General features: G+C 47.0%; 1 protein-coding gene across 4 annotated transcripts in view; it reads right to left on the minus strand.

Annotated features, from left to right (window-relative positions):
* Positions 1-4606: 4606 nt before the first annotated feature.
* Positions 4607-27069, minus strand: part of ZFR2 (zinc finger RNA binding protein 2) — a 92704-nt gene continuing 70241 nt past the window's right edge. For 3 of the 4 annotated variants that reach the window (XM_039515759.1, XM_039515757.1, XM_039515758.1), the window contains exons 12-19: positions 24866-25062; positions 23850-24021; positions 21849-21990; positions 21183-21280; positions 12979-13074; positions 10826-10937; positions 10110-10207; positions 4607-8374 (exon numbers count right to left, since the gene is read on the minus strand). In XM_039515759.1, coding sequence (XP_039371693.1) covers positions 8195-8374; positions 10110-10207; positions 10826-10937; positions 12979-13074; positions 21183-21280; positions 21849-21990; positions 23850-24021; positions 24866-25062 — 1095 coding nt within the window. In that variant the 3' untranslated portion in view covers positions 4607-8194. Of the gene's footprint in view, positions 8375-10109; positions 10208-10825; positions 10938-12010; positions 12027-12927; positions 13075-21182; positions 21281-21848; positions 21991-23849; positions 24022-24865; positions 25063-27069 lie in introns of those variants that run through there. The other variant, XM_039515760.1, reaches the window with a different exon arrangement.

Raw genomic sequence — 27069 nt, forward strand, 5'->3', positions numbered from 1 at the left:
TGATGAAGGTGTGGGTCAGTGGTAGAAGTGAGAACAGTTAGGCCATGTCTACACTACAAAGTTAAGTTGACTTTCATCCACCGCTGCAATTAAAACTTGTGTCAGCAGAGAGACCACAGTAGGTGCTCTTGCATCAACAGAGAGACCAGTGAACTATGGGTAGCAATCACAACATGCAACTCATGACCATCTGCCACTGGGTGTTCTGGGAAGGGTTTGCAAAGCCTCCTATGGGCAGGCTGAGCATCCCATGATGCCGTTTTCTCTGTCCCATCATTCTGTGGGCTTCCTAGTACATTTCGTGCTGCTTTTCAACAGACCCTGTAAACTGTGCGCCCGCGCTCTCTATCAGAAAGCATGGCTCTGCCTGCTCTCCAGTCTTGTGATGAGCGTTGTGAACACAATATGCAGTATTTCATGAGTTGGGAATCTGATGACGACACGGTGGTGTCTGCCCTGCTGTGCGCCATGGACAGAAACAATTCAAGGTTGATTTTGGCATGCACAGAGCAGCTGCACACAGTGGACCACTGGTCCTGGGTGTGAGAAACTAGCACCGAGTGGTGGGATCGCATCGTTATGCGGGTCTGGGATGAGGAGCAGGGACTGCAGAACTTTTGGATGTGCAAAGCCACCTTCCTGGAACTGTGTGGGGAGCTCGCCCCAGCCCTCTGGTGCAAGGACACTACAATGAGAGCTGCCCTCACTGTGGAGAAGCAAGGGGTGATCACTGCGTAGAAGTGGGCAACGCCAGCCTGCTACCGCTCAGTCGCGAATCCGTTTGGAGTGGGGATGTCCACCGTGAGGGTTGCAGTTATGCAAGTGTGCAGGGCCATGAATCGCCTGCTGCTAGGAGGGCCTGTGACTCCAGGCAAGGGGTGTGAAATAGTGGACAGTTTTGTGGCAATGGGATTCCCTAACTGCAGCAGGGCAATAGATGGCACACAGACAACCTTGTGAAGGGGCACATCAGCAGAAAGGCATTGCAAGCACTGGGGTCAGTGCATGGACATCAACACAGGCTGGTCAGAGAAGGTGCAGGACACTTGCAGCTTGAGGAACACTGGCCTGTACAGAAAGCTGCAAACAGGGACTTTCTTTCCAGACCAGAAAATTTCCACGGGGCTGTAGAAATGCCAGTAGTGATCCTGGGAGACCCAGCCTATCCCTTGCTCCCTTAGCTCATTAAGTCGGACACTGGCAACCTTGAACGCAGTAAGGAGCTCTTCACTAACAGGCTCAGCAGGTGCAGAATGACACTGAATCTGCCTTTGGCTGCTTAAAGGGGGCGCTTGTGCTGCCTCTTTGGCGGATTAGACCTCAGTGAGGAAACCCTTCCCATGGTCACAGCAGCCTGCCGTGCGCTGCATAACGTTTGTGAAGCTAAAGGGGAGACGTTTCTGCAGGGGTGGAGCATGGAGGTGGATTGACTGGCTGCTGCTTTTGAGCAGCCGGATGCCAGGGCTATTAGAGGAGCTCAGCAGGAGCTATTCAAATGAGGGAGGCTTTAAAGGAGAATTTTGACACTGAGCCACAGTAACGTGTGGTTCTGTAATGTATTGAGCCAGGCATTGTTTTCTTGCACCGTAGTGTGTGTGTGGGGGGGGGTCAAGATGGGATAAAGGGGGGATTCGGTAGGATACTGTTCTGAATACTGGCGCCGTTTCCACAGGCGGGGGTGATAACAGCTGCTCTCTCACTCCTGGGGGTAGCTGAGGATGCCAAGGTGTGACGTTATTGATATAAATTGGGACCATATAGAACATGGGTTGCAACCAAGGTCCTGTAGTGGCACCAAAGCTTAGGTAAAGGGGGTCATACAAGGTGTCTAAGACCAGGTTATGGGTTGCTGGTTATGATTATGCTGTCTGTGTGCATGTATCATTTTTAGTTGAAGTTATGTATATTGGCTCTATACTGTCTGTATTTCAAGTTGGTGATGTGCTTCTGGGTGATATCCCAAACAAGTTGGTGTTAGCTCTGCTTAGCCTGCTTGATGGCCCATTAAGGACCATCAGCTACACAATTGACCCATGGAGAAAAGGTAAACACACCTTATGACTCAGCAAAGGATGCAGGGACTGGCCCATGTGACTCCAGACCCCTTGAGAGTTTAAAAAAAAGGCCTGATTTGTCACACCGCCGGATATTGCTGTCCCCCATCTTCCTCTAGCTCCACTTCCTCATGCACTACGCTGTCCTTGAGGTTCACGCCCCTGGCCACTGTCTCCAGCCCCCCAGTATCCACAGGGCGCTTGGTAGTGAGGGCGGGGCTGCCGCCGCGGATGGCCTACAGCTCCTTGTAGAAACTACATACGTCCGTCGCTGCACCAGAGCAACCATTGGCCGCTCTTGCCTTCTGGGACACCTGCCTCAGCACCTTGATTTTTGCCCAGCACTGCTGCATGTCCCTAGTGTATCCCTTCTCCTCCATGCCACAATCCATTTATCAAAGTTCCTGCGGCTAGAGTGGAGCTGTGACTGCACAGCCTCCTTGCCCCACCGACGCAGCAGATCCACCACCTCCAGCGTAGTCCAGGCAGGGGGGTGTTTGCTGTAGGGAGCCAGCATGGTCAGCTCGGCAGGTTCTGTGTGAGCTCTCCCTGCCGAGCAAACTGGAAGAACAATTTCAAAAATGTCCAGGGCTTTAAAAGGGAAGGGGCACATGCCTGTGTACCTGGCTGCAGAGCAGCAGAGTTCAAACCAGGGACCAGAGCAGTCACACTGGGTATTGTGGGACACCTCCCGGAGACCACTTAGGACAGCATAAGCAATGCCGTGTTTACACTAACACTGCATTACTCTAACTATGCCTCTCGTTGAGGTGGTTTTCATATGTCGGCGTGGCAGGAGAGATAAACTGGCGGGAAGAGCATTGCAGTGTGTACACCTCTACTGGTAGGTCGACGTAAGCTGCCTTACGTCGCCTTAACTCGTAGTGTAGACAAGCCCTTGGAGCAGAAGAGGAGATTGGCAGCAGCAGAGTATTCACGAATGATCAGGAATTCTCAGTGGGACCACGGAAGGACACCTACAATGGGAAGCAAAGACTCAGAGCCCTTCAAGGAACTGTGGAAGGAAAATGGGATGATGGTTGGAGTGCGACGGGACATGCCCAAAGAATGTCTCAGCCTGATCTTATTGTTAAATACCCATAAGGTTTCTGTACCAAGGAGATGCTCTCGTTCCACAATGGTGACTTGGCTTTCAGCCATTTGACTCTTGATCAACATCAGCCAAGTCCACACAGACCCTCTGCCCACCCACCTGACTTTCAAGTTCTGATGTTTTGAGTACAGTGTGTCTCCTGAAACCAGACAGGAATCCAAGCCCACAACTTGATAACAGTCGCACAGACTTTAAATGTGGGGCACTTCCTCAGGAAACTGCAAGTCTGTGTGTTCTCGATTAGCAATGGGGCCAGGTTAGTTAGGCAAGTGACAACTATTTTTTCCATCCCCTCTAGAGAAGCAGATTCATTGTGTTTCACAAGCTGTAATAATTTCTCTTCTGCAACTAACTAGACCCAAACGTTGGACAAAAATCAAATTGAGGGACACAACAAAGAAAAAAAAAAAGCCCAGGAAGCTTAAAATAAGGTATCTAAACTCGGGGTGGAGGTGGGGGGTTGTTTTTTAAACTAAACATTTCTTACCATTGTTGGCACCAATTCAACTTCAGTGATATTTGTAGCTACACAAACGTTAGCATGGACAAGTCTCCAGGCAGCAGCTGACGTTTTACGTACCACACGACTTCAACTCTTCAGTCAGAGCAGATCTGAGACACATGGGGCTTAAAATGCTGATCTGCACCATGGCATTGGTGCTATGCTAGTGTTCCCACGCACATTGGCACTGGAGGAGTGAAGCATCATCGCAATGGAAGAACATTTTGAAGAGAAATAAGCCTGTTGTAGATGTCTTAAAGCACATTTTTTCAGGTAAATTTATACTCCAATGAGAAAGTGAGGTTTGCATGGGATGGAAGAAACCTCCCCATACTCGAGTGACAACAGGGAGATGTTTGTAAGGCTGCCAGCCAGTTTATCATCTCCAGGAGCAGTTTGTTTGGCAGCTGCTTGCTTTAGGTACGTATGTGGCTTCACATCACCCCTCAAAGCCAAAAGCACTGTCACGAGGCTGTGCTGGAACTGGCAATAAAGCTTTTCAGGTTGTGGTGCTAGCTCCGTACTTGTAGCCATCTGAGCTCACTCCATCAAACTGTGATGGGATCGCTGCCGTTATGCTTTTTTGTGCTTTATGGCTCTGGCAACTTGATTTTCAAGTTTGGGATCGCTGTATCCACACTCATGGCTTTTACCTCCTATGCTCTTTTATTATTATTTCAAACTGGATGATAAGCGGTCGTGTCCTCTTTTAGGGGCTGATCCAGGCAAGGTGCCATGCACCTGTTGCAATGTGCAGCACACCCTCAACCCCTACTGCTGGCCCTAGGAACAGATAAACTCACAACATGATGGAAGACAACGTACTGCAGAATCAGGGTTTTACAGTCAAGTTACAGAGATTCTGTAGTACAAATGAGTGAGTGCACATTAGTTGCTACCAATACCGCAAATCTGAGGCACGCAGCACAGCTTTGGTTAAACAAACAATGCATTTATTTAGCAACCTGCACAAAAAGTTCTTATCTGTCCTTTTAAATATATTTATTTGTAAAAGATAACCCAGAAAAGGACGTATCGCTATACCCACACAATGTTTGCTGTTAACAAAATGGTTATGTGCAGCACCCATTTACAGAACAGCATTAAATTCTTATTTGAAATGTTGGAGGGTTTCAAGCTTTTATTTTTCCATTTTCCAAGACAGAGGTGCAGGGGAGAATCTTCAGAACACAGGATCATCATCATCTATGGAAAGAACAGCAGCCAATTTATGGAAAACAAGGAATAACTTAAAAACAAAACCCACATTATTGTACATTAATCACTCTGGAATATTCTGTTACCTGGCACAACTCTCAAGATCGTACATAGAATGCAAAGAACAGAAGTTCATTTAATGCAATCGAAACAATCACCTAATGTGGGTTTCATCAGTGCCAGTGAGATGGGACATCCAGACAAATACCACACCATATTTGAGAGCACACAAACTCTTTAAAGGGCCAGTGTAATCTTTCTCCATAAACTCAGAAGGTCTTGAATCAAAATATAGGTTAAAAATGGATATATAAGCTCTAAATGAGCAAGGGCTAGTTTCTCAGGATGCACTACTTTCTGGGTGTGGTGCTGTCTCAGAGGATGTGTCAGACTGGCTGACCATCTTGTATCACATTGATCTGCTCTCAGTGCTTAGAATTTGAAGCTCTTCTGCTTCTCCCTACACTCTTATCTTAAACCAGCATATAAACATGATCTAATTTGCAAAATCATTTCCTCACTAACACCACGCCCTGAGCTAGGAGTTTCCTAAAAGAAACCTTCAGCTTCCATAGGATACGCCAATCAGCCAGCAAAACAACGCTGATGGGTCACAACTGCCTAAAGAGCAGAATGCAAATGTAACCCGAAGAGCCCCAACCAGGCCACAGAAAGTCTATGCACAGAGAGAAACTTTTCTCTGTTTGCTACTGTTCCCTGAACTGCCTTACAAGCGCAACAGAGCATTCCTGTAGCACCTCGGCCTGGAATGCAATCATTCTAGTCCTCATGCGACTTTCAGCTCACCACACTGTCTTGGGTGTGATTTCGTGGTGCTCAGGACCTGAGCTCAGAATTGCTGTCCTAAGGAAATCATCAGCTGCAGCCAATCCATCCATTTTCACAAATATAAACCTAAACCTTTGTTCACAGTTCCAACTGACCCCTTTGCTTGGGGAGAGATTCACTTCAGTTTGAGACACAGATACAAAAGGGTTCTGGTTTTCTCCCCAGGGGTTCAAGGAAAAAAATCAACTTAATGTGCTTTTAACGGGAAGCTCAGCTGAGTTGTATTTAATGGTGAATAGAACAAGTATTTTTCATTAAAAAGATAATCGGAAATTTGCTGTTGAGATTAAAAATGCTGAATAATGTTAGAAAGCCCAAACCAAAGTATTAATGGAGTTATAAAAACAAGGTTTAAATGAGGATCTGGGTGTGAAGTTGAAGTGCTGAGAGCTTGGGATAATCACCATCCAACCAATCAGCTACCTGACTTGTGATCACTTACTAATCCAGAGTTCCCCAAACTGTGGGGTGAGCCGGAACGTTCCGGGAGGCTGCGGCGGGGCCTGGGCCAGCCTCCATAGGGAGGCAGCGCCACCCAGCTCCACCTCACACCGCTCTGCTCTTGACCCAGGGCCAAGACTGGGGACAAGAGCGGAACCACACCTGGCTGTGGGCTCAGCTGCAGGCTGCAGCCCCCAGCCATGGCCTGGGCTGTGTCTCCACCCCTGCCCTCAGCCACAGCCCCTTGCCATGGCTCTGTTCCCAGCCCTGCTCCCTGCCAGATGAGGTCCCTTTACCCCTGTCCCTCCCGCCCCCACGCTGGGAGCTGTGGCAGGTTGATGGGAAAGGGGGGCGCGACCCTGAAAAGTTTGGGGACCACTGTGCTAGTGAGATTCACTGGTTAAACACTAGACGTTACATAGAAAATGGAAGCATAACTCCTTTATTTTATTTTTTTCATTTTTCTCCTTTTTTCCAGGTAGCACTACAAAGACATTCAAATATTAAAGCCACGTTACAGGCCGTCCTTTAAACACACTTAAAATAACCAAATTAACTGTGGCAAGTGACCCTAGAACACAACATTGTCAAAATAAAAGTTCTTTTAAAAAAAATAAAGCCACTGGGCAACCAATTGAGAAACCCTCCACATAGAAACAGGTTGATCCAGTCACTACTGGCTGCCCAGGGCTAGGCTACCAGCTTTCCCAGCTGGGCGAGCCGGCTGTACCCCAAGTGCTGAGACCAAGCCCTTCACCCCCGCGTCTGTCAGTCAGTGCAGCTGGACACCCTTCCTTTGCTCAGCAGCAGCAGATTGTATGGAATGGGAGCCCAAACAAGCAGAGCTATCAACGCCTGACTTCTTCTATTTCCGAGAGGTGCTGCTGAGAAATGCCTGGCTTTAAAAACAGACTCGATGTTAAACTGTGCAGATTTAAAAAAAAAAAAAAAAAAAAAAAAAAACAGCTTTTCCCTGTGTGAGTCCTGGCCACCTCTCTTTAGAAGGCACTCATTGGTATGCAGAGAATCTCTGTGGTTAGTGATTATACTGTCATGTAACAGCTACTAGAAAGTTAGCACTCTGGCCTATTCTTAGCACCACCACTTCAGACTGTTCAGAGTAGCGCTTACCCCTACTCATAGTGTCACCTCTACTGGAACATATTTTTTGCTTTCCCGGAAGAGAAAAACTATGCAAAATTGCAAACCACAATACCAAACAGGAGAAACCGTTCCAGTTTTTTCCCCTCTCTTGTTTTAGACAGCATGTTTTACAGGGGTGCTTTTAAGTACAATGTGCTGTGTCTAATGGAGAACTATAAATCCAAGGGAATTAAACATTTCAGACTCTGTCATTTCTACTGCCAACTGTCATTTCTAAGTTGGCTGGTTTGCCAAAAATGGCTCTGAGCAAGCAGCTTATGTACCTCTTTACAATGCAGCACCCACTTCACTGCCCCAAAGTGGGAGCGCACAAAGTGCAAGATCCCCTTCCAAAAAAAAAATAATAATAAATTCAAATCAAACTTGTCAATTTCAGACAGACACTCCAGATCCAGCTAGAAACTGCCTCCAATTTCAGGCTGGACATCTAAAGTGAACAAGGATACAACTTTTTAAAAGATACAAACCCAATAAACTTGTGTTTTCCTTTACGTGTCATGGGACATATTTAAAGCTTAAGAGAAATACCAGAGTTTAAAAAAAGTGCCTGCCTCAATCTACCTATTTTGCTGTGGGGAGGGTTTCTTTCAGAGTGTGGGGGGGGGGAGCGGGGGGGCACACAGGAAGGGAACGTAATAGAGGGAGAGGGACTGTTGCCATAAACAACTTTACTCTTATGGAATGATGCAATTTCTGTAATGATTTAAGCACAATTTAAAACAGATCTACAGTACGTTATTTCAAGGGGAAAAACACTAAAATTGCCAAATGTCAGACTAAACAGCAACTCATATTTATATATAAAAAATTAAAGTCATGTGAACATTATCTCAGCAAATTCTACAACAGTGGTTAGGCATCATCATCTTCCTCTTTTTTGTCCTTCTTCCCGTTGCCCTCGCCCTCAGCTGTCTCACTGGTGTCTCGTCTCCTTTTTCTGTTACGGGCATTAAGTCTATTTTTAGGAGGAGGCAAAGGGTCCATTCCAAGTACTCTGTGTATCTGCCTGAAAGCTAGCATCCGTAAAGCATGCTAGAGGAGGAAGCAGAAGAAACATTAAGGATGGTACCATTGTCAGGACAGTAGTAGGCATGACACAGCTGATACTACACAGCCTACCGTATCTTCTGCGTACAGCAGCCTTTATAGTCACACACTGCAGGCTGGAGTTTAAAGTTAATGACAACGTGTTCTAAATATCAAGTACAGATACAAAAATATAAAGGACCTTATTGCAAAGCTGCTGAGAGCCCATAACTTCAATTAAAATCAGTGAAAGCTGAGCTAGTCAGTTCCTCTGAAAAATCAGGCCTAAAAATGTTTGTCCTGAACCAAAACCTGCTGAAGTCAATGTAAATCTTTACAATAGTTTCTACCTCTTAAAAAGACTGTTTCCAAAGCCCAATGAAGAGCTAGAAACTACTGTAATTTGTTTAGTACAAGAAACAGTGTACAAATAGCAGCAGTCTTCTCACATCCCACACTGATCCATCCTTGAATGATCTCCTGCCTGATATACTGACAGAAGTGATTCCAACTCCCCCAACCTTTTAGTCCTAGACATCTCTTTTAGGTACTCATTATTCACTGAGGTCTAAGTAGAAAATGCTATACGGAGTCCACATAGGAATATTTAATCTAAAGCCTTGAGTTTAATACAAGCCAGAAAGGTGAAAGGTCAATATTTAACTGGTAAGCCTACCAGGGTTGTTCTGCACACAGGCAATACTTAGCTCAGTAACAGAGATCAGTGTGAATTTCTAAATCAAATATCTGACTTCAGCCTACTGCTCTGCAGACGTCAGGCAAGATTACATACACTAAAAACATTTTTAATTTTTTCTACCATGCAATGGCTGTCTTGCAATAAGATTTTTTTTTTATTTTAAAATTGCATTACATTGCCTGCCAACATCCTAAGAATCTTTGACTGATAATAATACCATTGCTTACGTGGCTAGCAGGAGCAGATTTTAGATACTGCGATCAGAAAATGCAGCACACAGCTTGCCTCTCCACATAAAATCTGATTAAATTGGCAGTTTTTGATGCCGGTGGATGTAAAGAAGAACTATCACACTATTTATTAAGAAAATTAATAATATTATAAAGAAATATGGTTGTGAACATTTTTTAAAGTATTAACTTACGAACACATGGACTTATTTGATTTTTTTTTTACTTCACCTGTTACCTTTACACTAACCACTAAAGATGGCTAACAAGACTAGAGAAAAATAATATTTTTTCCATTGCATTTACTTTTTGACAATTCTGTGTTTTCTAGTCCATTTCACTGGTTTTCCCTATAGTCAGTTTTCCCTTGTTTTTATGTATTTACCCCGTAATCCCTCCAAGCCACCCAGGAGACAAAACTGTTTTGAAAATACGAAAATACGACTAAAAATGGGTAGAGAGACTTAGGGGCAAATGCAATACTGAAACTGACTTAACTCCCTTTAAAGGCAACTTTACTCTTCAATGTGAGGTATTTTTCACATTGATGTATTTCTTAATTTTAAAGAAGTGTGTAAATTAGGTGCAGCTTTCAGGGTCACAGAGTTGTTAACATTGCTTTTGGGGTCACAAACATACAATCGCAAACCAGAGATTGTCCCTTCCATGGGTGCTGTAGCTGTTTTCAAAACCTTAAGTGGAAAGGATAGAGTAACCTCAAAATACTGATGTATACCAGATGCTTCACTTTACAGAATGCTTCTATTGAAGTTTCCTTCTCCATGCCATTAGAAATAACTGTCTTATCTACCTGTGCACTGGCTGTAATATCCTCTCGTTCCTGACTGGTCATAGTCTCTAGAGCATCCATTGCATCTTTCTCACAGGGATCTTGTAGCCCAGGTCCATCTGAATGCAAGGGGAAGAAGGAACCACAACTCTAAAACTCACTATGATCAGGGTTTAAGAAAAAGACAATAAAAAAAATCACATTTTCCTAACATACAGTGTTAGTTACAGTATCACTGACATTGCTTTTCACTAGTTACACTGTTTGGTTACTTTTTTGCACTTGACTCAAGGAAGAAGGAAACCTCACTAGTCAGTTTCATTTCTGCATTCTCAGGGACTGGCATAGAATGCTGAAGTGCTTGGGCTTTATATTTTTTAAATATTGCTTTAAAGTTTTAATGAGAGCAATATTATTAATGCACACGCAAGTGTTGGGCCTAAACTATCTGAATCTCTTTAAGCACTTCAAAATAAAAAATAATCAACACTTTCCCTTCAATCAAAAAGGCACATACAACACATCTGCCACTTTCTGAAAGCAGAGCTACCAATACCATTGAGTCCCAGAATCAATGCTGCGGACAGAGTTTATTCCAACAGCCATACTTTAACATCTGTTCAGTGGGAAACAATCACAAAATGTAGCGTGTACTCCAGGACGACAATACAGATGGCCCAATCCACTGTTTCAAAGATTTTGTGGCGCGACATTACAGATATTAGTTTAGAACTGACCCATCAAGAGCGTTCCTGTGGCTACACATTCAAGAACTCGGCGCATGGCATCTCCAGGACTTAGCGGACTTGTTGCACTACTTAAAGCCTTTTCTACAAGAAGTTCCATTGCCTGCAGGAAGGACAAAATCAGGGTTGACTTTTTAAATGAGGAAATGAAATTAAAATACAGTTTCTTAAAAATATAAGCAATGATGTGTCCTCCACAAAAGGCTGGCAGCCTCTGCAGACAGCAAATAATGCCTTTTTTAGGGTTGTGTCTTGCTTTTTAGTTCTTTGAAACGAGACTCAAGATACTGCTAAGGCAACCTTGTAAAACCATCATGAACATCTAAGCTCCTGCAAAACACCCTTCTCGTCTACTTGTGGTATGACAATAAATGAAAACATTTTACTTGCTTGTCAACAAAAATTACTTTTTTTTGCTGAGAGAATGGACAAACAGAACTTTGCCAGGCTGAGCTCAAGAGAATTCACAGCTCAGTTCAGAGCTGGCTACTAACTTATTTCTAAAAACTATTGTTAGCAAGTAACAGGATAGAATTCTGCACCTAGAGGATTTACAGAAGTCTGGTCACTTTCTTAGGAAAATTAGGACTGACCAAAGGATTTTGACCACTGTATGCTACATGGGAACATTTAGACCGGCTCCTCTATGGTTTTTTGGGGCATTTATTAGTTGACAATAGCCCTGCTATTTATTGGCACTTTTCTAAAAATGTTCACATTTATCATCACTTGTTTATTAAATTATTTTGTAAACCTACAGGCATCTACTAGCGAAACCCGTCACCTTTTATCCAGCTTTCCTATTATGTTTATATGATTCTAATACTACAAAACTTTCTAGTATTGTCCAATCATCAGTAGTATTACAGTTGTACTGGAAGTTCCCAATCAAGATCCCATTGTACTAGACATTGTATATACACAGTAAGAGAGTTCTAGGCCCATGGTACTTACAATCTTCCAGCCACGGTAAGAGCTGGAAGAGAAGGGATAGCACGGTGAAGAAAGCAAATGTGCTTCCCTCTCAAGAAGCCAATTCATCCCCCTCCCACAGGTTAACTGCACATGTGCAGAAAGAGGAGGGGGTAGAAAGAGGGGACTATTGTATAAGTAAGTACCAGTGGGGTCTCTCTCCAAAGGTTAGGTTCATTTCTTCAGCCAAATATAATGAAAGCAAGTCCCTCAACTGCTCCTAAACCAGCAGCACAAAGGCAACAAAGGCAGATGAACAAGATCAACACCAGGGTTCAGTTACACTGGAGGGATAAAACGTGTTCCTAGTATTTACTGAGGCAATCCACAAGTTAGACTAATGCAGTAGCTAGTATGGCAGAAGGTTTTCTAAGAACTGTATGGTTTACAATAAATAGAATCCAACTAGCTTCCCCAGTTGTTTAAGACTCTCTAAAGTAGACAAACTCTTTACAGAGTATTTATATGCTTAATATGAATAGGACTCCTGGAAGCCTTGTGAGAGAAGAGAGTTCCAGGTATGCATGGAGCATGTAACCCACTGTATGGACACAACATGTGTGCTCATACAGCATAGTGGATTTAGAGCTCAGCTGTGTTAGGAGTTTGTATGTTAAACACATCTGACTCTGTATACAGTGTGTACAGTCATGCTGGTGTGGCTGTTCACAGTCTGAGGAAAGGGATCTCCTCTCTCAGAGCTCCAGCAATCATACTGCTATGTGGCCTGCAGACACGGGCTGTGGCACCATACTTGTTATAGCCAAGTATGAAGTTGAAAATCTGAGATGACTGCAGATATGCACTAATTATTTTTAAACAGTCACATTCTCCACCCCCGCAAGAGGAACTGGAATTGAATAACTACATCAATTTGCTTTGGTGAAGAGGCTATGGAGGATGGATTCCCTATTGCTGAGCAGCAGTCTTCTTACTACTTCTTGTTATAGAAAAGGAAGGGTAAATGTAGACCATACTCTGGGACCTACTGAGGTCAGTAGGCTTTGTCACTGACGTCAACAAATTCAGCCCTATGTATCCAATATACTTGTGTGGTTAGCTTATCTTTTACTTCATTTCAATGCCCCCGATAATCATCACTGTTGCTAAAAGCGTCTTACATGATAGCAATCAAAGGAAGGGTGTCACAGAAAATGCTTCTGTCTTCTTACCCAATCTGGAAGTGCCCCCCATGTTGGTACACGCTGGCAAAGATCTCGCAGAACCCTGATGATAATCACACATGACTGCAGACCGTTAGCTCTAGCCTTTATGGAAATAAAGGAGACTGTTTGCTAACAGAAAATATCTAAGACAATAAAAACCTAAGTCATACAAGCAACAAAACAAAACTCATTAAAAGTATCTTAGAGTCTGAAGAAAATATTCTCCTTATCTGAATATTAAACCATTTGACTTCACATGGAGCAAAGTGTCTACTATGTACTACTCCATGTAAAAAATGCAACGGGGCACTGGCATTCTAAAAAAATGCTGAGGTAGAACACAAAACCAAAAGGGATAAAGAAACTAACCTATCTAGTTAAAAGAAGGCTACACCAATTGTGTTCAACATTTTGAGCACTCTCAGGGTAAGCAACATTATTTGTGGATTCAGTGCTAGCAAAAGGTGTTAGACTGGCAGCTCTGAATACTCAAATCCTCTACTTATCCACAAAGCAGGTAAAGAATGATCAGAACAGGGCAGGCTTCACTTCTCCATTAGCCAATGGATTGCAAGTGTCCTGGAGAGACCAACGGGGGATGTTGTCTCTAAGGATCTATTCAGCTCTTGATTTTCTGTTGGGGTTGCTGCACAGTGCTAATTATGGTGGTGGATTTTATACGTATTTCTTAAACAACTAGAGAGACAACGTGGGGTAATATCTTTTATTGGACCAACTTCCACTGATGAGAGAGACAAGCTTGCAAGCTGGCACAGAGCTCTTCTTCAGATCTGGGAAAAGTACACAGGTGTCAGCTAAATACAAGGTTTGTTTTGCATAAGGAATTAATACGCTAAACAGATTGTTTAGCATAAGGAATTAATATGTTGTAAGAAACCACTCAAGATGAATTGGAAATTAACACCTCTGCAATCAAAGAACAAAGGAAGGTCAGTGGGTCTTAAACAATCATCAGTTGTATTTGAAAGTTTAGGGTTTAAAAGGGCATTTCTAAGCCAGGTGGTGAAGGTGACATATAAAAAGATCCTCTCAGATCCATTTACTGACAGAAGTTGACATATGCAGCCTTCTTTAGCCTGCCAGAATAAAGATAAAATATTTTGCTTCAGCAGGATTTATTTTCACCAAAACCCAACAAAAACCATTTAGAAATATTGCTATTTTAAGTTACTGTGCTGTGGAGAGGATGAGTTGGAATGTGTACACAAAAATTTGGGGGTCAAATTATACAGATGCTGCCAATAGCATCAGTTACACTTTGAATAAACATGGTCAGCTCTGCAGCACAAAACTGTGCCTCCTTCCCCCTCCTTCTACCAGATTAGCAAATCAATGGGAAAAGGAGAGTTACCTGTTCCATAACTGGCATTCTTCGAGATGTGTTGCTCAGGTGTATTCCACAGTAGGTGTGAGTGCTCACCACGTGCACTGGTGCCGGAAGTTTTTCCCCTTAGCAGTACCCATACGGGGGGAGCACCACTGCGACTCCTGGAGTGGTGCCTCTATATTGCACTATAAGGGGAGCTGCACACTCCCCCCACCCTTGGTTCCTTCTTGCTAGACAACTCCGACAGAGGGGAAGGAGGGCGGCATGTGGAATACACCTGAGCAACACATCTCGAAGAACGCCAGTTACAGAACAGGTAACTGTCCTTTCTTCTTCGAGTGACTGCTCATGTGTATTCCACAGTAGGTGACTCCAAGCTATATCTGATGGAGATGATCGCATAATGTGAAGAAAAGGTGTGGACAGAGGACCACGTGGCAGCTCTACATATGTCCTGGATAGGGACATGAGCTTCATAGGCGGCTGACGAGGCCTGAGCTCTCGTAGAATGCGCCTTAACAATAGGCGGCAGGGTTCCCTGCCAGGTCGTACCACGTGTGTATGCATGAGGTGATCCAGCGGGAAAGGCGCTAGGTTGAAATTGGTTGCCCTCTCATATGTTCGGCCAACGCAACGAACAGCTGCGAGGATTTCCGGAACGGCCTGGTATGGTTCAAGTAAAAGGCCAGTGCCCTACGCACATCTAGAGTGTGTAGGCAGCGTTCCTCGTTGGAGGAATGGGGCTTAGGACAGATGTCCTGATCCATATGGAAGGCGGAGAACACCTTGGGGAGAAAAGCAGGGTGTGGGCGAAGCTGGACCTTATCTTTGTGGAATACTGTATACGGGGGTTCCGAGGTCAAGGCCCTAAGCTCCGAGACACGACAAGCTGATGTGATAGCAACAAGGAATGCTACCTTCCATGACAGGTGGGACCAGGAACACGTGGCCAAGGGTTCAAAGGGAGGACCTGTGAAGCGGGATAACACTAGGTTTAGATCCCATTGCGGGGAGAGGGGGCCTGGCATACGGAAATGAATGATCCAGGCCCTTTAAAAAGCGGGAGGTCATATGGTGGGAAAAGACCAAGTGGCCCTGTACCAGAGGGTCGAAGGCCGATATGGCCGCCAAATGCACCCTGACAGAGGTGGGCGCTAGCCCTTGTGTCCTAAGGGACAAGAAGTAATGGAGAATGAGTTGGAGTGATGCAGACAAAGGGGAGGTTCCCCACTCTCCCACCCACCTAGAGAACCTGGACCATTTGGCTAGATATGTCTTGCGTGGACGGCTTTCTGCTTTCCAACAGAACTCGTTTGACGTTTTCCGAACATCTCTCCTCCTCCTCATCCAACCACGGAGCAACCATGCTGTCAGGTGAAGCGCGACCAGGTTGGGGTGGAGGAGGCATCCCCCTTCCTGGGAGAGGAGATCTGGCCGAAGCGGCAGCCTCCGCGGGGGAGCCTCTAGGAGTTGTAGGAGGTCCCGTACCAGTGTTGACAGGCCCAATCCGGGGCTATGAGGATGACCCGCGTCCTGTCCGCTTTTACTTTTTGCAGGACTTTGCCTATTAGGGGGAAAGGTGGGAAGGCATAGAAAAGTTGGCCCGACCACTGAAGGAGAGAAGCGTCCGAGGTTGCCCCCCTTCCCCTGGAGTAGAACTGGGAGCAGCGTCGGTTCTGGTCGGTTGCAAAAAGGTCGACCGGGGGAACTCCCCACTCCCAGAAGAGCTGTAGGATGACCTCCCAGTGGAGTGACCACTCGTACTGGTGGGAAAAAAAACCCTGCTGAGGTGATCGGCTCGCACATTGCGGATGCCGGGTAGGTGGAGGCTCGCAGGGAGATATCGTGGGTTATACAGAACTCTCACAGGCTCAGGGCTTCCAGGCATAGGGCTGAGGAGCACGTTCCTCCCTGTCTGTTGATGTAATACATCACAGCTGTATTGTCCGTGAGGACTCTGACCACCTTCCCGCAAAAGCACCCACTGAAAGCTACGCCCCCCAACCGTATTGCCCTGAGCTCCCTGATGTTTATGTGTAGGGATAATTCCGAGGCCGACCATCTCCCTTGTGTTTGAATGCTCCCTATATGGGCCCCCCAGCCCAGGTCCGAGGCATCCGACACCAGGTCTAGTGAGGGGGAAACTTCTTGGAAGGGGACCCCTTGCCGCATGTTGCGCGGGGAGGGACCACCATTGAAAGGCAGCAACTACCTGAGACGGTATCATTACACCCTTGTCCAGCCCGTCTCAGGCCTGGGAATACTGGGAGGCCAGCCAGAGTTGGCGAGGCCTCATTCTGAGCATGGCGTGGCGAACCACGTAGGTGCACACCGCCATGTGCCTGACGATCTGAAGGCACGCCCTCACCGTCATCACGGGGAAGGCTGTGACCGAGGCAATGAGACCTTTGAGGGTCTCGAACCTGTCTGGGGGGGGAGAGGCTGTGGTCTCTAACGAGTTCAGTAGCGCCCCTATGAATTCTATGCGCTGAACCGGAACCAACGTAGACTAGGTCTCGTTTACCACTAGGCCAAGATCTGCGCACATGGACAGGAGAAGTCCCACTTGGGCCTGTATTGGGACTGGGAGGTGCCCTTGAGAAGCCAATCGTCCAGGTATGGGAAGATCTGCTTCCCTCTCCTCCGGAGGTAGGCTACAACCACCACCATGCATTTGGTGAAAACTCTGGGAGCTGTGGAAAGGCCAAACAGGAGGACCGTGAACTGGTAATGGTCCCCCGACTACCAGGAATCGGAGGAAGCGTCTGTGTTGCTCGAATATATGGATAAGGAAATATGCGTCCTGGAGGTCCAGGGCCGCGAACCAATCCCTCAGGTCCAGAGAGGGAACGATAGAGGCCAGGGATACCATCCGGAACCTGTAGTGGACCATAAAACTGTTGGGATCCCGTAGGTCTAGGATGGGTCTGAGCCCCCCTTTCGCCTTCAGGATCAGGAAATACCAGGAGGAGAAATCCTTACCCTGGAATTCTACCGGTACCTTTTCCACTGCCCCCAGGCAGAGGCAGCGTGTCACCTCCTGGTCTAGGAGGCGGGAGTGCTTCGGGTCCCCGAGGCTCACCCAGGGCGGGGGGTGAGGTGAACTGCAACATGTGGCTCTTGGAGATAGTGTTGAGGACCCACTGGTCTGACGTTATATGGGACCACTCCACAAGGAAGGCAGATAAACGGTTGCAGAACGCAAACTTTATTAACTGTGGGGCTTTCCTGGCAACAGGCCCAGTGGCCCCCCAGCAAAGAGTCAAAACCGCCTCTTTCCCTGCCTTTTGCCCTTCGAGAGGCCTGGCCGTGGGGCCAAGTGGGACTGACGTTGGGACCTACACCTCTGTTCCCTTGGTCTCATGAGCAGAGGCTCATATCTGCTCCTAGCAGGGGGAGCTGAAGCCTGCATCCTGGGCTTGTCATAGAATCACAGAATAGAATCATAGAATATCAGGGTTGGAAGGGACCTCAGGAGGTTTCTAGTCCAACCCCCTGCCCAAAAGCAGGACCAATTCCCAACTAAATCATCCCAGCCAGGGCTTTGTCAAGCCTGACCTTAAAAACCTCCACCACCTCCCTAGGTAACCCATTCCAGTGCTTCACCACTCTCTGAGTGAAAAAGTTTTTCCTAATATCCAACCTAAACCTCCCCCAATGCAACTTGAGACCGTTACTCCTTGTTCTGTCATCAGGTACCACTGAGAACAGTCTAGATCCATCCTCTTTGGAACCCCCTTTCAGGTAGTTGAAAGCAGCTTTCAAATCCCCCTTCACTCTTCTCTTCTGCAGACTAAACAATCCCAGTTCCCTCAGCCTCTCCTCGTAGGACATGTGCTCCAGACCTCTAATCATTTTTGTTGCCCTCCACTGGACTCTTTCCAATTTGTCCACATCTTTCTTGTAGTGTGGGGCCCAAAACAGGACACAATACTCCAGATGAGGCCTCACCAAGGTCGAACAGAGGGGAATGATCACATCCCTCGATCTGCTGGAAATGCCCTTACACAGCCCAAAATGCCATTAGCCTTCTTGACAACAAGAGCACATTGTTGACTCATATCCAGCTTCTCGTCCACTGTAACCCCTAGGTCCTTTTCTGCAGAACTGCTTCCTAGCCATTCGGTCCCTAGTCTGTAACAGTGAATGGGATTCTTCTGTCCTAAGTGCAGGATTCTGCACTTGTCCTTGTTGAACCTCATCAGGTTTCTTTTGGCCCAGTCCTCTAATTTGTCTAGATCCCTCTGTATCCTATCCCTACCCTCCAGCGTATATACCACTCCTCCAAGTTTAGTGTCATCTGCAAACTTGCTGAGAGTGCAGTCCACGCCATCCTCCAGATCATTAATGAAGATAGTGAACCTTGTCCTTCGCCGGAGGGACGTACAGGCCCAAGGTTTGCAGGGTGGTGCGGGAGTCTTTCACCCATGCAGGAGGACATCAGTTTGGTCCGCGAACAATGCTTTCCCGTCAAAGGGAAGGTCCTGCATCAAGGACTGGGACACTGCAGACAGTCCGGACAGGAGTAGCCACGATGCCCTGCACATGGATATGGCAGAGGCCATCGAGCAGGCTGCCATGTCAGCCACGTCCGAAGCCGCCACTGCTCCTTCCTCTACCAGAGCCCTGAACTCCTTTTTGTCCCACTCCAGGAGGAGAGGTTCAAACTTGGTAGGGACCCCCATAGGTTGAAGTCATACCAGCTCAGTAGGGTTTGATGGTTGGCCACCCAGAGCTGGAAAATCGCTGAGGAATAAACCTTCCTGCCAAACATATCCAGTCTCCTGGCATCCTTGTCTTTGGGGGTGGGTTGACTGTGACGTTCCCGGTGGTTCACTGATTCCACCACCAGGGAATTAGGTGCCGGGTGGGAATACAGGTACTCATGGTCCTTAGCCGGCCCAAAGTATTTTCTCTCCGCTTTCTTGGAGGTGTTGGCCAAGGAAGCTGGGGTTTGCCACAGGGTAGTTGAGATATTGACTACCCCCTGGTGGAGAGGCAGAGCCACCCAGCCAGGTGCCGAGGACGAGAGCACATTAAGAAGAGAGTCAGACAGCTCCTCCAACTCCTCAGCCCGGAGCTGGAGACTGGACACCACCTGCTTAAGGAGCTCCTGGTGAGCCTTAAAGTCCTCCTGTGGGACGGGTGGCAGTGCCGTTATGGCCTCCTCCGGTGCCGGCGAGGGGTGCCTAGGGCGTCGGGGGGGTCGATGCCCAGGTCAGAGTCCGGGTGCAGTGCCGTTGGCTCGAGACCTGTTGACTTTTCCCTCTGCCGAGGAGGGGAGGCCAAAGGACCCTGGGATGCTCCAGCCACCAAGCGAGAACTCGCCTGGGCAGGCATCTGTGGCCACAGTGCCCATTGACACCACTGCCCCTGCCATGGTGTGCCGTGCCACTGACCAACTTGGGGGCCAGGCAGCACAGTTTGTTCTCGCTGAGCCGCATGACTTGGAGACAGGTGGCTGGGTGCCAATGCTGAGGTCACTGTCGAGCGCACGGTACCATAGGAGTGGCGAGAGCAATGGTGCCTGAGACAGTGCCGTCCGCATGACCAGGACCTCGATGACGAGGTTTGGTACCCGTCCGAGCTGCTGATCCTGTACTCACCCTGGTGGCCGGAGCTACGACACTTTGGTGCCGGAGAATCTCAAGAGGAGTCCCGCGTGCGATGTCTGGTAGAGCGGGAACTTGAATCCGAGCGTCTACGTTGGTGGCGTCAGGATCGGCTCCAGTACCTGCGGCGCAAGGAGGAGCATCGGTGCCACTTATCCCAGTGCCTGCGACCCTGGTCGTGGGGCGTGGAGGAACCCCTAGGCTCCTTCACGGGCGGTGAGCCGGTCAGCCTGAGCGGGGTAGAGGGCTGGGGCGAGCTGTGGGAAGACCTCTCGAGCGAGGCGGCGAGCGGTTCTTGGAGCGTGGACTGTGCCGTGTCGGAGAGGTCTGTTGTGCTCCCAGTGGCGGCTTCCCTCGAGACCAGGGACCCGTCTCAGGTGGCGCCACAGGTACCAGGAGGGTTAAGATGTCACTTGCGGCCTGTGCAGCCTCCGGAGTTGATGGCATCCTCACCGCAAGGGATGCACTCATGGATGGGACCGGGCTGCTCCGCTCAGCACGAGTCGGAGGCCTGGGTCCCGAGGAGGATCGTGGGCTGCCCAGCTCAGGTCCGGCCTCACCCCTACTTTTGTCTCAGAGCCACTGAGTCTTCCCCTGCTTCTTGGAGGGGGAGCGGTGCCGGCTAGTGGAGGGGACTTCACTCCGTACCGAAGACGCGGTGCCAGGCGCTGAGTCCGTTCAGCGTGCCGGGGCCAGTGCTGTTTCCATTAGGAGAGCGCAAAGTCTAATGTCCCTTTCCTTCTTAGTTCGGGGCTTGAATGATCTGCCGATCCTACAGCGCTCACTTACGTGGGACTCGCTCCAGTAACGGAGACACTGAGTGTGCAGGTCGCTTCTTGGCATACAACTGTGACAGGAGTTGCACTACTTGAAGCCTAGGGCACGAGGCATGCCCCTAACCCAGACGACTAATTGGAGAAAATTATTTAACTATTAGAAGAAATGTACTACTAAGGCTAACTAGAGAAGCTGCAGCAAGGCTGGAGCACGAAGTTCCGACTACCTTCACTGGTGGCAAGAAGGAACTGGGGAGGGCGGGGGGGGGAGGGAGGTACATAGCTCCCCTTATAGTGCGATATAGAGGTGCCACTCCAGGGGTTGCAGCGGTTCTCCCCCCCTACGGGTACTGCTAAGGGAAAAACTTCCGGCACCGGTGCAAGTGGCGAGCACATACACCTACTGTAGAATACACCTGAGCAATCACTCGAAGAACTGCACAACACATCTCAGTGCTTAGAAAAGCTCTTTACCTGGAACCATTTAGCATGACGAAGGGCAGCCAATGACTCTAGGCATTTCTGTTGACTCAAAATATCACAGGGGTCAGGCTGAGATTCTGCTGCTGCTTCTAAGAGGAAAGAAATATATGAATGTCTCTTTGCACCATTTACTTACAAAGTTTTCGCGACCAAGAGTTGCTGTAAAAGACCATAACACAACCATAACTTTTTGTTACTAATAGCTATCAAACTAGCATACTGTAGTTTCTAAATCGTATCCACAGACTGAAGCCCGACTGCATTGTGATTAGAGATCATTGTCTCCTCCACCAAAAGCAAGCAGGCTTTTTCAAATGAGAATATGTTCCTGAAAGCATTGAGAGCAGCACAAAAATCTCTATTAAATTACAGCAATTAGGTCTGCAGATTTATCAAGTTAAGTCTCGAACACAGCTAACTCCATCCATCTTCTGCTTCCCCATTCAGGAAGGTGAAGGGAAAAAGCAGCACAGGAGTTTTAGGAGGATTTCAGCCTTCTGATTTTGTCACTTTGAAAGTATTCTGACAGCAGTAACCAAATCAACAAATCAAAATATCTGCTCAGTCACCATGGTTAGTTCATTTTGAAATTATTACATACTTAGTACATCAAACCTTTCACACAAAGTAATTTTAAACCATCAATGATTTACTCACCTTCGTCAGCAGAAGCATCCTCTCTCATGAGAGGAGATGTGACTGAAATTGTGACCTGCATTTTTGGTTCCTTGCACGAACAGATGAGTATACTCGCTTCCTCAGCATCAGATGAAACTTCATATTCATCTTCAGTTAACGTCTAGAAAGTTAAAAACAAAACTCCACTTGTTTCATCTTCAAGTTCATGTGCCAGCATTATCTCTACACCCCACTATTAAAAAAAATGTATTTGGTGAATTTTTTGTTCAAGAAAGAAATTGACTAATATAGTTTAAAAGCTAGGAATGATGTAGCATCAGTTTCAATTACATTAGTAGAAAAATGGGTGAGGTAATATCTTTTATTGGATCAACTCCTGTTGAAGGAAGGGACAAGCTTTTGAGCTATACAGAGCTCTTCCTCTGGTCTGGAGAAGGTAGACAGAGTGTCTGAGCTAAATACAAGGTGGGACAGGTTGTTAAGCATAAGAGGTTCACACATGCAGTATAAAACCATTTTAAATGAAGTGGGCAATTCAAGATTAGGAGGCAGTAGGGTGTGCTACAAATTGTTGTAATACACCATAAAACCAGTGTGTGTGTTAAGTCCAGTAGAGTTATGAATTTAAGTTCCCAGGCTTGTCTTTTGAAGGTATTTATGCAGGTTTCCTTTGAGGATGAGGACTGAGAGGTGAGACATGGACACATCTGTATCCTGAAAGAAATCTTCCCCAAACTCTCTCTTCTGACTTTCAAACACCACCCCAACCTTACCAAGCTTGTCATCAGAAGCAAGCTCCGATCAGACCAAGACGCACCAACTCAAAGCAGCATCAGTTCCTGCCAGAACCAGGTGCAAAACATGCAGACATATCTCCACTGATACAATGATTAGTACCTCCCACAATACAACTTTCAAGATCTATGGATCCTACACATGCTTATCACAACATGTGATGTACCTCATCCAGTACATCAAATGCCACAACAACTATGTGGGTGAAACGAGACAATCACTACACTTCTCAAATGAAACCAAGCAGAAAATTGATAGCGACAGACCACCACATCGTCCATGGGCGAACACTTTTCACAAAGTTATCAGTCCATGTCTGACCTCAGTCCTCGTCTTCAAAGGAATCCCACATAACACCTTCAAGGGACATGCCCGGGAGCTTAAATTCATAACTCTGCTAGACACTAAAAACCATGATATTAACAAAGATACTGGTTTCATGGCTTATTATAGTAATTTGTAACACACTCCGCTGCCTGCTAACCTTTAATTGCCCAATTCCTTAAACTGCTGTCTCCTACAGCATATGTGAACCTCTTACGCTTAATAATTTGTCTCACCTTATATTTAGCTCAGACACACTGTCTACCTTTCTCCAGACCTGAGGAAGAGCTGTGTGTAGCTTGAAACCTAGTGCCTTCCACTAACAGAAGTTGGTCCAGTAAAAAAAATATCACCTACCTTGTCTCTGTCATATCCTGGGACCAGCACGCCAGCGACAACCCTACAAACATATATAATAGGCAGCACACAGTTTTTCTGCAGTAGGCCCTTACTGGCCATGCTTTCTCGCAGCCCTACCAGCGCACCTCAAGCTTAACATGCAACTCTGTCATTCTAGTCCTGAGACTTTCCTGAGCAGATTGTCCCATCATGCAAATTATGCCGAACTGTATTAGCTTTGTGATGTAAGAGCCTGTAAGGACTGAACTAAGACATCCAAAACAAGTGCAGCACGCCACTATGCTACCTACTGCTATAATGGAAATTGCCATTTTGAGATGGAATGCAGAAAAAACCCAGCACACATTCCCTGTTACAATGCCTGTTGCTAAGCACAGGAACGGTATTTTCTATCTGGTTTTGTACATAGCCTAGGATATTGTTAATCTTCAATAGGCAGTACTGGATTATTCTATGCTCTAGGTATCCTTTTTCCTGACAACTAGCAAAGGAGAAACAGGCATTAGAAATCAGAAACAAAGGAGGAGGATCCACTCTTACTGAAAGCTGCTTGGGCAGCTGCTCTGTGATGTTCGTTAAGAGGGTGTGTGTAGGTTTCTGGGCAGAGAGCAGGATAAGATGAACATTCCTGTCTCCTTGGAGCAGAAGCCCTTTTGCCAGAATGCCAACTCGCATTACACCTTTCAGAATTCGGGGTGCAGTTTCTACTGTCCTGTTGAGGAGAGAAGTCATGGGAAAACATCAAACAGAGCTATCTACATCGAATCTGAGCCTTAAAATCTATCACAGGGATCCCCAAAATATCTGAAAAGCAGAACTAAAAGGCAATTAACAATATCATTAAGGCTACTGAAGTAAATTGCTGCACTGTATTTGTTAAAACAGAAAGACACTGAAATCTCCATGCAATACTTTGGTTCTGCTGCAGCACGAATTCATTGAAGCAGCTTTAGTGGTAGGCCCACTATGAGTTACTTCGCAACACGTTTGCCTTTTGATTGTAATTTTGAAACCTTTAATTTAAACCTAAATACAAGAACTCTCCAGAACTCTTCTTTAAAATATTACATTGAAATAGCGTAAAGATTTCACTACCACCCCAGGTCTAACTGTTCAGAGGGGAGACTATTTTTGTTTTACTACTTTTTAAGTGACTATTAAGTGCCAAGTGGACAGCTGGAACATTTTCTGCAGGAATTGGATATCACTGTAACCCTTTTTAATCTAGCTTCAACCAGTGCTACAGGACCGAAAACAGAATTTAAAGCCACTAAGTAAGGAAGCCGATTCTGTATGTATCGCAAGCTCTGTGATCTCTACCCTCACCAATGCTTAGGCAAACAAAATACAGATGCACAAATGAGAGTGAGAAGAGGATTCCTTTTTGCCATTTTCAAACTCTCATTTTGCTGATGTGGCCTCCTTACCCATCCCCTTCGACAGACTGTGCAGCTATTCTGGGATGACGACTTCCCCAGCACTCCAAAAGTGTCAACCTCATCTTGCCACAATACTGCACCAACTACCTATGGAAAGAGGCTATGCAAGTTTGTTACCCCCTCTCTTCATCATCATCATCATCATCTTCTCTGTCAGATTCTTGCTCTGTCAATGAATCAGAGACGAGCTTAAGAGCACGTTCAGAATGGGAGACGACCTTCTGGATGGCCTGCAGCTCCTCTTCTGTTGGGTAGATGCTAGAGTGCTTTGTCATGATGTGACGGTCATCAGAAGAGTCTGGACGTCTAGTAGGCTGAGAGATAGAAAATAACAAACTTTACTACCATCTGGGGGCTGAGAAGAATTAAAAACAGTTACCTACCTTTCATAACGCTTGTTCTTCGAGATGCGTTGCTCAGGTCCATTCCATTCTAGGTGTGCGCGTACCTATGTGCGCAGCTGGAGGAGATTTTTGCCTTAACGGTATCCATAGGGCCGGCTGTGGTGCCCCCTAGAGTGCCGCGCTCGTGCCGCGGTATATCAGGCGCCACCGGCCCTGCACCATCTCAGTTCCTTCTTGCCAACATTCTGACAGAGGGGCAGGAGGGCGGGTAATGGAATGGACATGAGCAACACATCTTGAAGAACAACAGTTATGAAAAGTAGGTAACCGCTTGCTCATATCAATTCCATTCTAGGTGACTCACAAGCAGTATCAATAGATGTGGGCTCAGAGTTCACCATCAGGCAGCTTGTAGCACAGCTCTGCCGAAGCCAGCGTCATTCTGAGCTTACTGGGTCAATGGACAGTGTGAAGCGAATGTGTGGACAGACAACCAGGTCACTGCCAGACAGATCTCCTGGATCGGCACTTGAGCGAGGAAGGCTGCCAAAGATACCTGTGCCCTATTCGAGTGAGCCGTCACTATCGGCGGCGGGGGGCACATTCCTTAGCTCCTAGCAGTAGCGGATACAGGCTGTGATCCACAATGATATTCTTTGGGGAGACACAGGGCAACCTTTCATTCTGTCTGTGATCACCACAAACAGCTTCGTAGACTTACAGAATGGCTTCGTTCTATGTAGAAGGCCAGAGCACATCTGATGTCCAGGGTATACAAATTGCGTTCCTCATCTGTCTCGTGGGGCTTAGGACAGGGGACCAGCAAGTATATGTCTTGACCAGTATGGAACTAGGAGACAACCTTGGGCAGAAAGGCTGAACCTTGTCCTTATAGAAGGCCACGCAAGGTGGTTCAGTTGTTAGCACTCTGATTTTGGACACACAACAGGCTGAAGTTATGACATCTAGGAAGGAAACCTTCCAGGAGAGAAGCAGGAGAGAGCAGGAAGCTAGAGGCTCGAAGCGGGGACCCATGAGCGGTGACAGCACAAGACTGAGGTCCCAAGGGGGTACTGGATCCCAGACATGCGGGTAGAGGTGCTCCAGGCCCTTCAGAAACTGTGCCGTCATAGGGTGGGCGAAGACCGACCTGCCTTGAAATGGAGAATGGAACGCCAAAATGGCTACCAGGTGCACCTTGACCGAAGACCGTGACAGGCTCTGGAGCATAAGGTGCAACAGATAGTCCAGATGTCCCGCAGTGGGGCCTCCTCCACACAGATGTGACGATCCGAGGCCCAACATGCAAATTGCTTCCACTTAGTCACATTGGTAGCTTGGGTGGAAGGATTCCTGTTGCCCAGCAGGACTTGCTGGCCACCAGTGGAACACCATCATTCCTTTCCACTCACCCACGTAGCAGCCAGGCTGTCAGTGCAGTGCCGCCAGGTTTGGGTGCAGCAGATTGCCATGGTTCTGGGACAGCAGATCTGGTCAAAGAGGCCACTGCCGGGGGGTGGCTGCCAACAGACTCAGCAATATGCTGAACCAGTGCTGACGAGGCCACAGGGATGACCTTGGCCTTGTCTTGCTTCACCTTCAGGAAGGTCCTGTGGATCAAGGGCACAGGCGGGAAGGCATACGTCAGTGCTCCAGACCACAAGATCAGGAAGGCATCCGACAGGAAGCCCTTTGTCCCCGCCCTGCAAAAAGCAGAACATGTGGCACTTCCTGCCTGGACGTCAACAGGTCCAACCTGGGGACTCCCCCACCTGCAGAAGATCAGGCTGACTACCTCTGGATGGAGCGAGCCTTCATGGCAAGATAACAGGATTCTGCTGAGGCGATCTGCCAAGACATTTTTGGCCCCCAGCAGATGGGCGGCCACCAGGTGAATGGCGTTCCTCACACAAAAGTGCCAGAGTCTGAGCGCATCTTGACAAAGGGCCGAAGACCTGGTGCTGCCCTGTCAATTGA

Source organism: Mauremys reevesii, linkage group 26 (assembly GCF_016161935.1).
Source record: "Mauremys reevesii isolate NIE-2019 linkage group 26, ASM1616193v1, whole genome shotgun sequence".
In the NCBI taxonomy this organism is placed as follows: domain Eukaryota; kingdom Metazoa; phylum Chordata; order Testudines; family Geoemydidae; genus Mauremys; species Mauremys reevesii.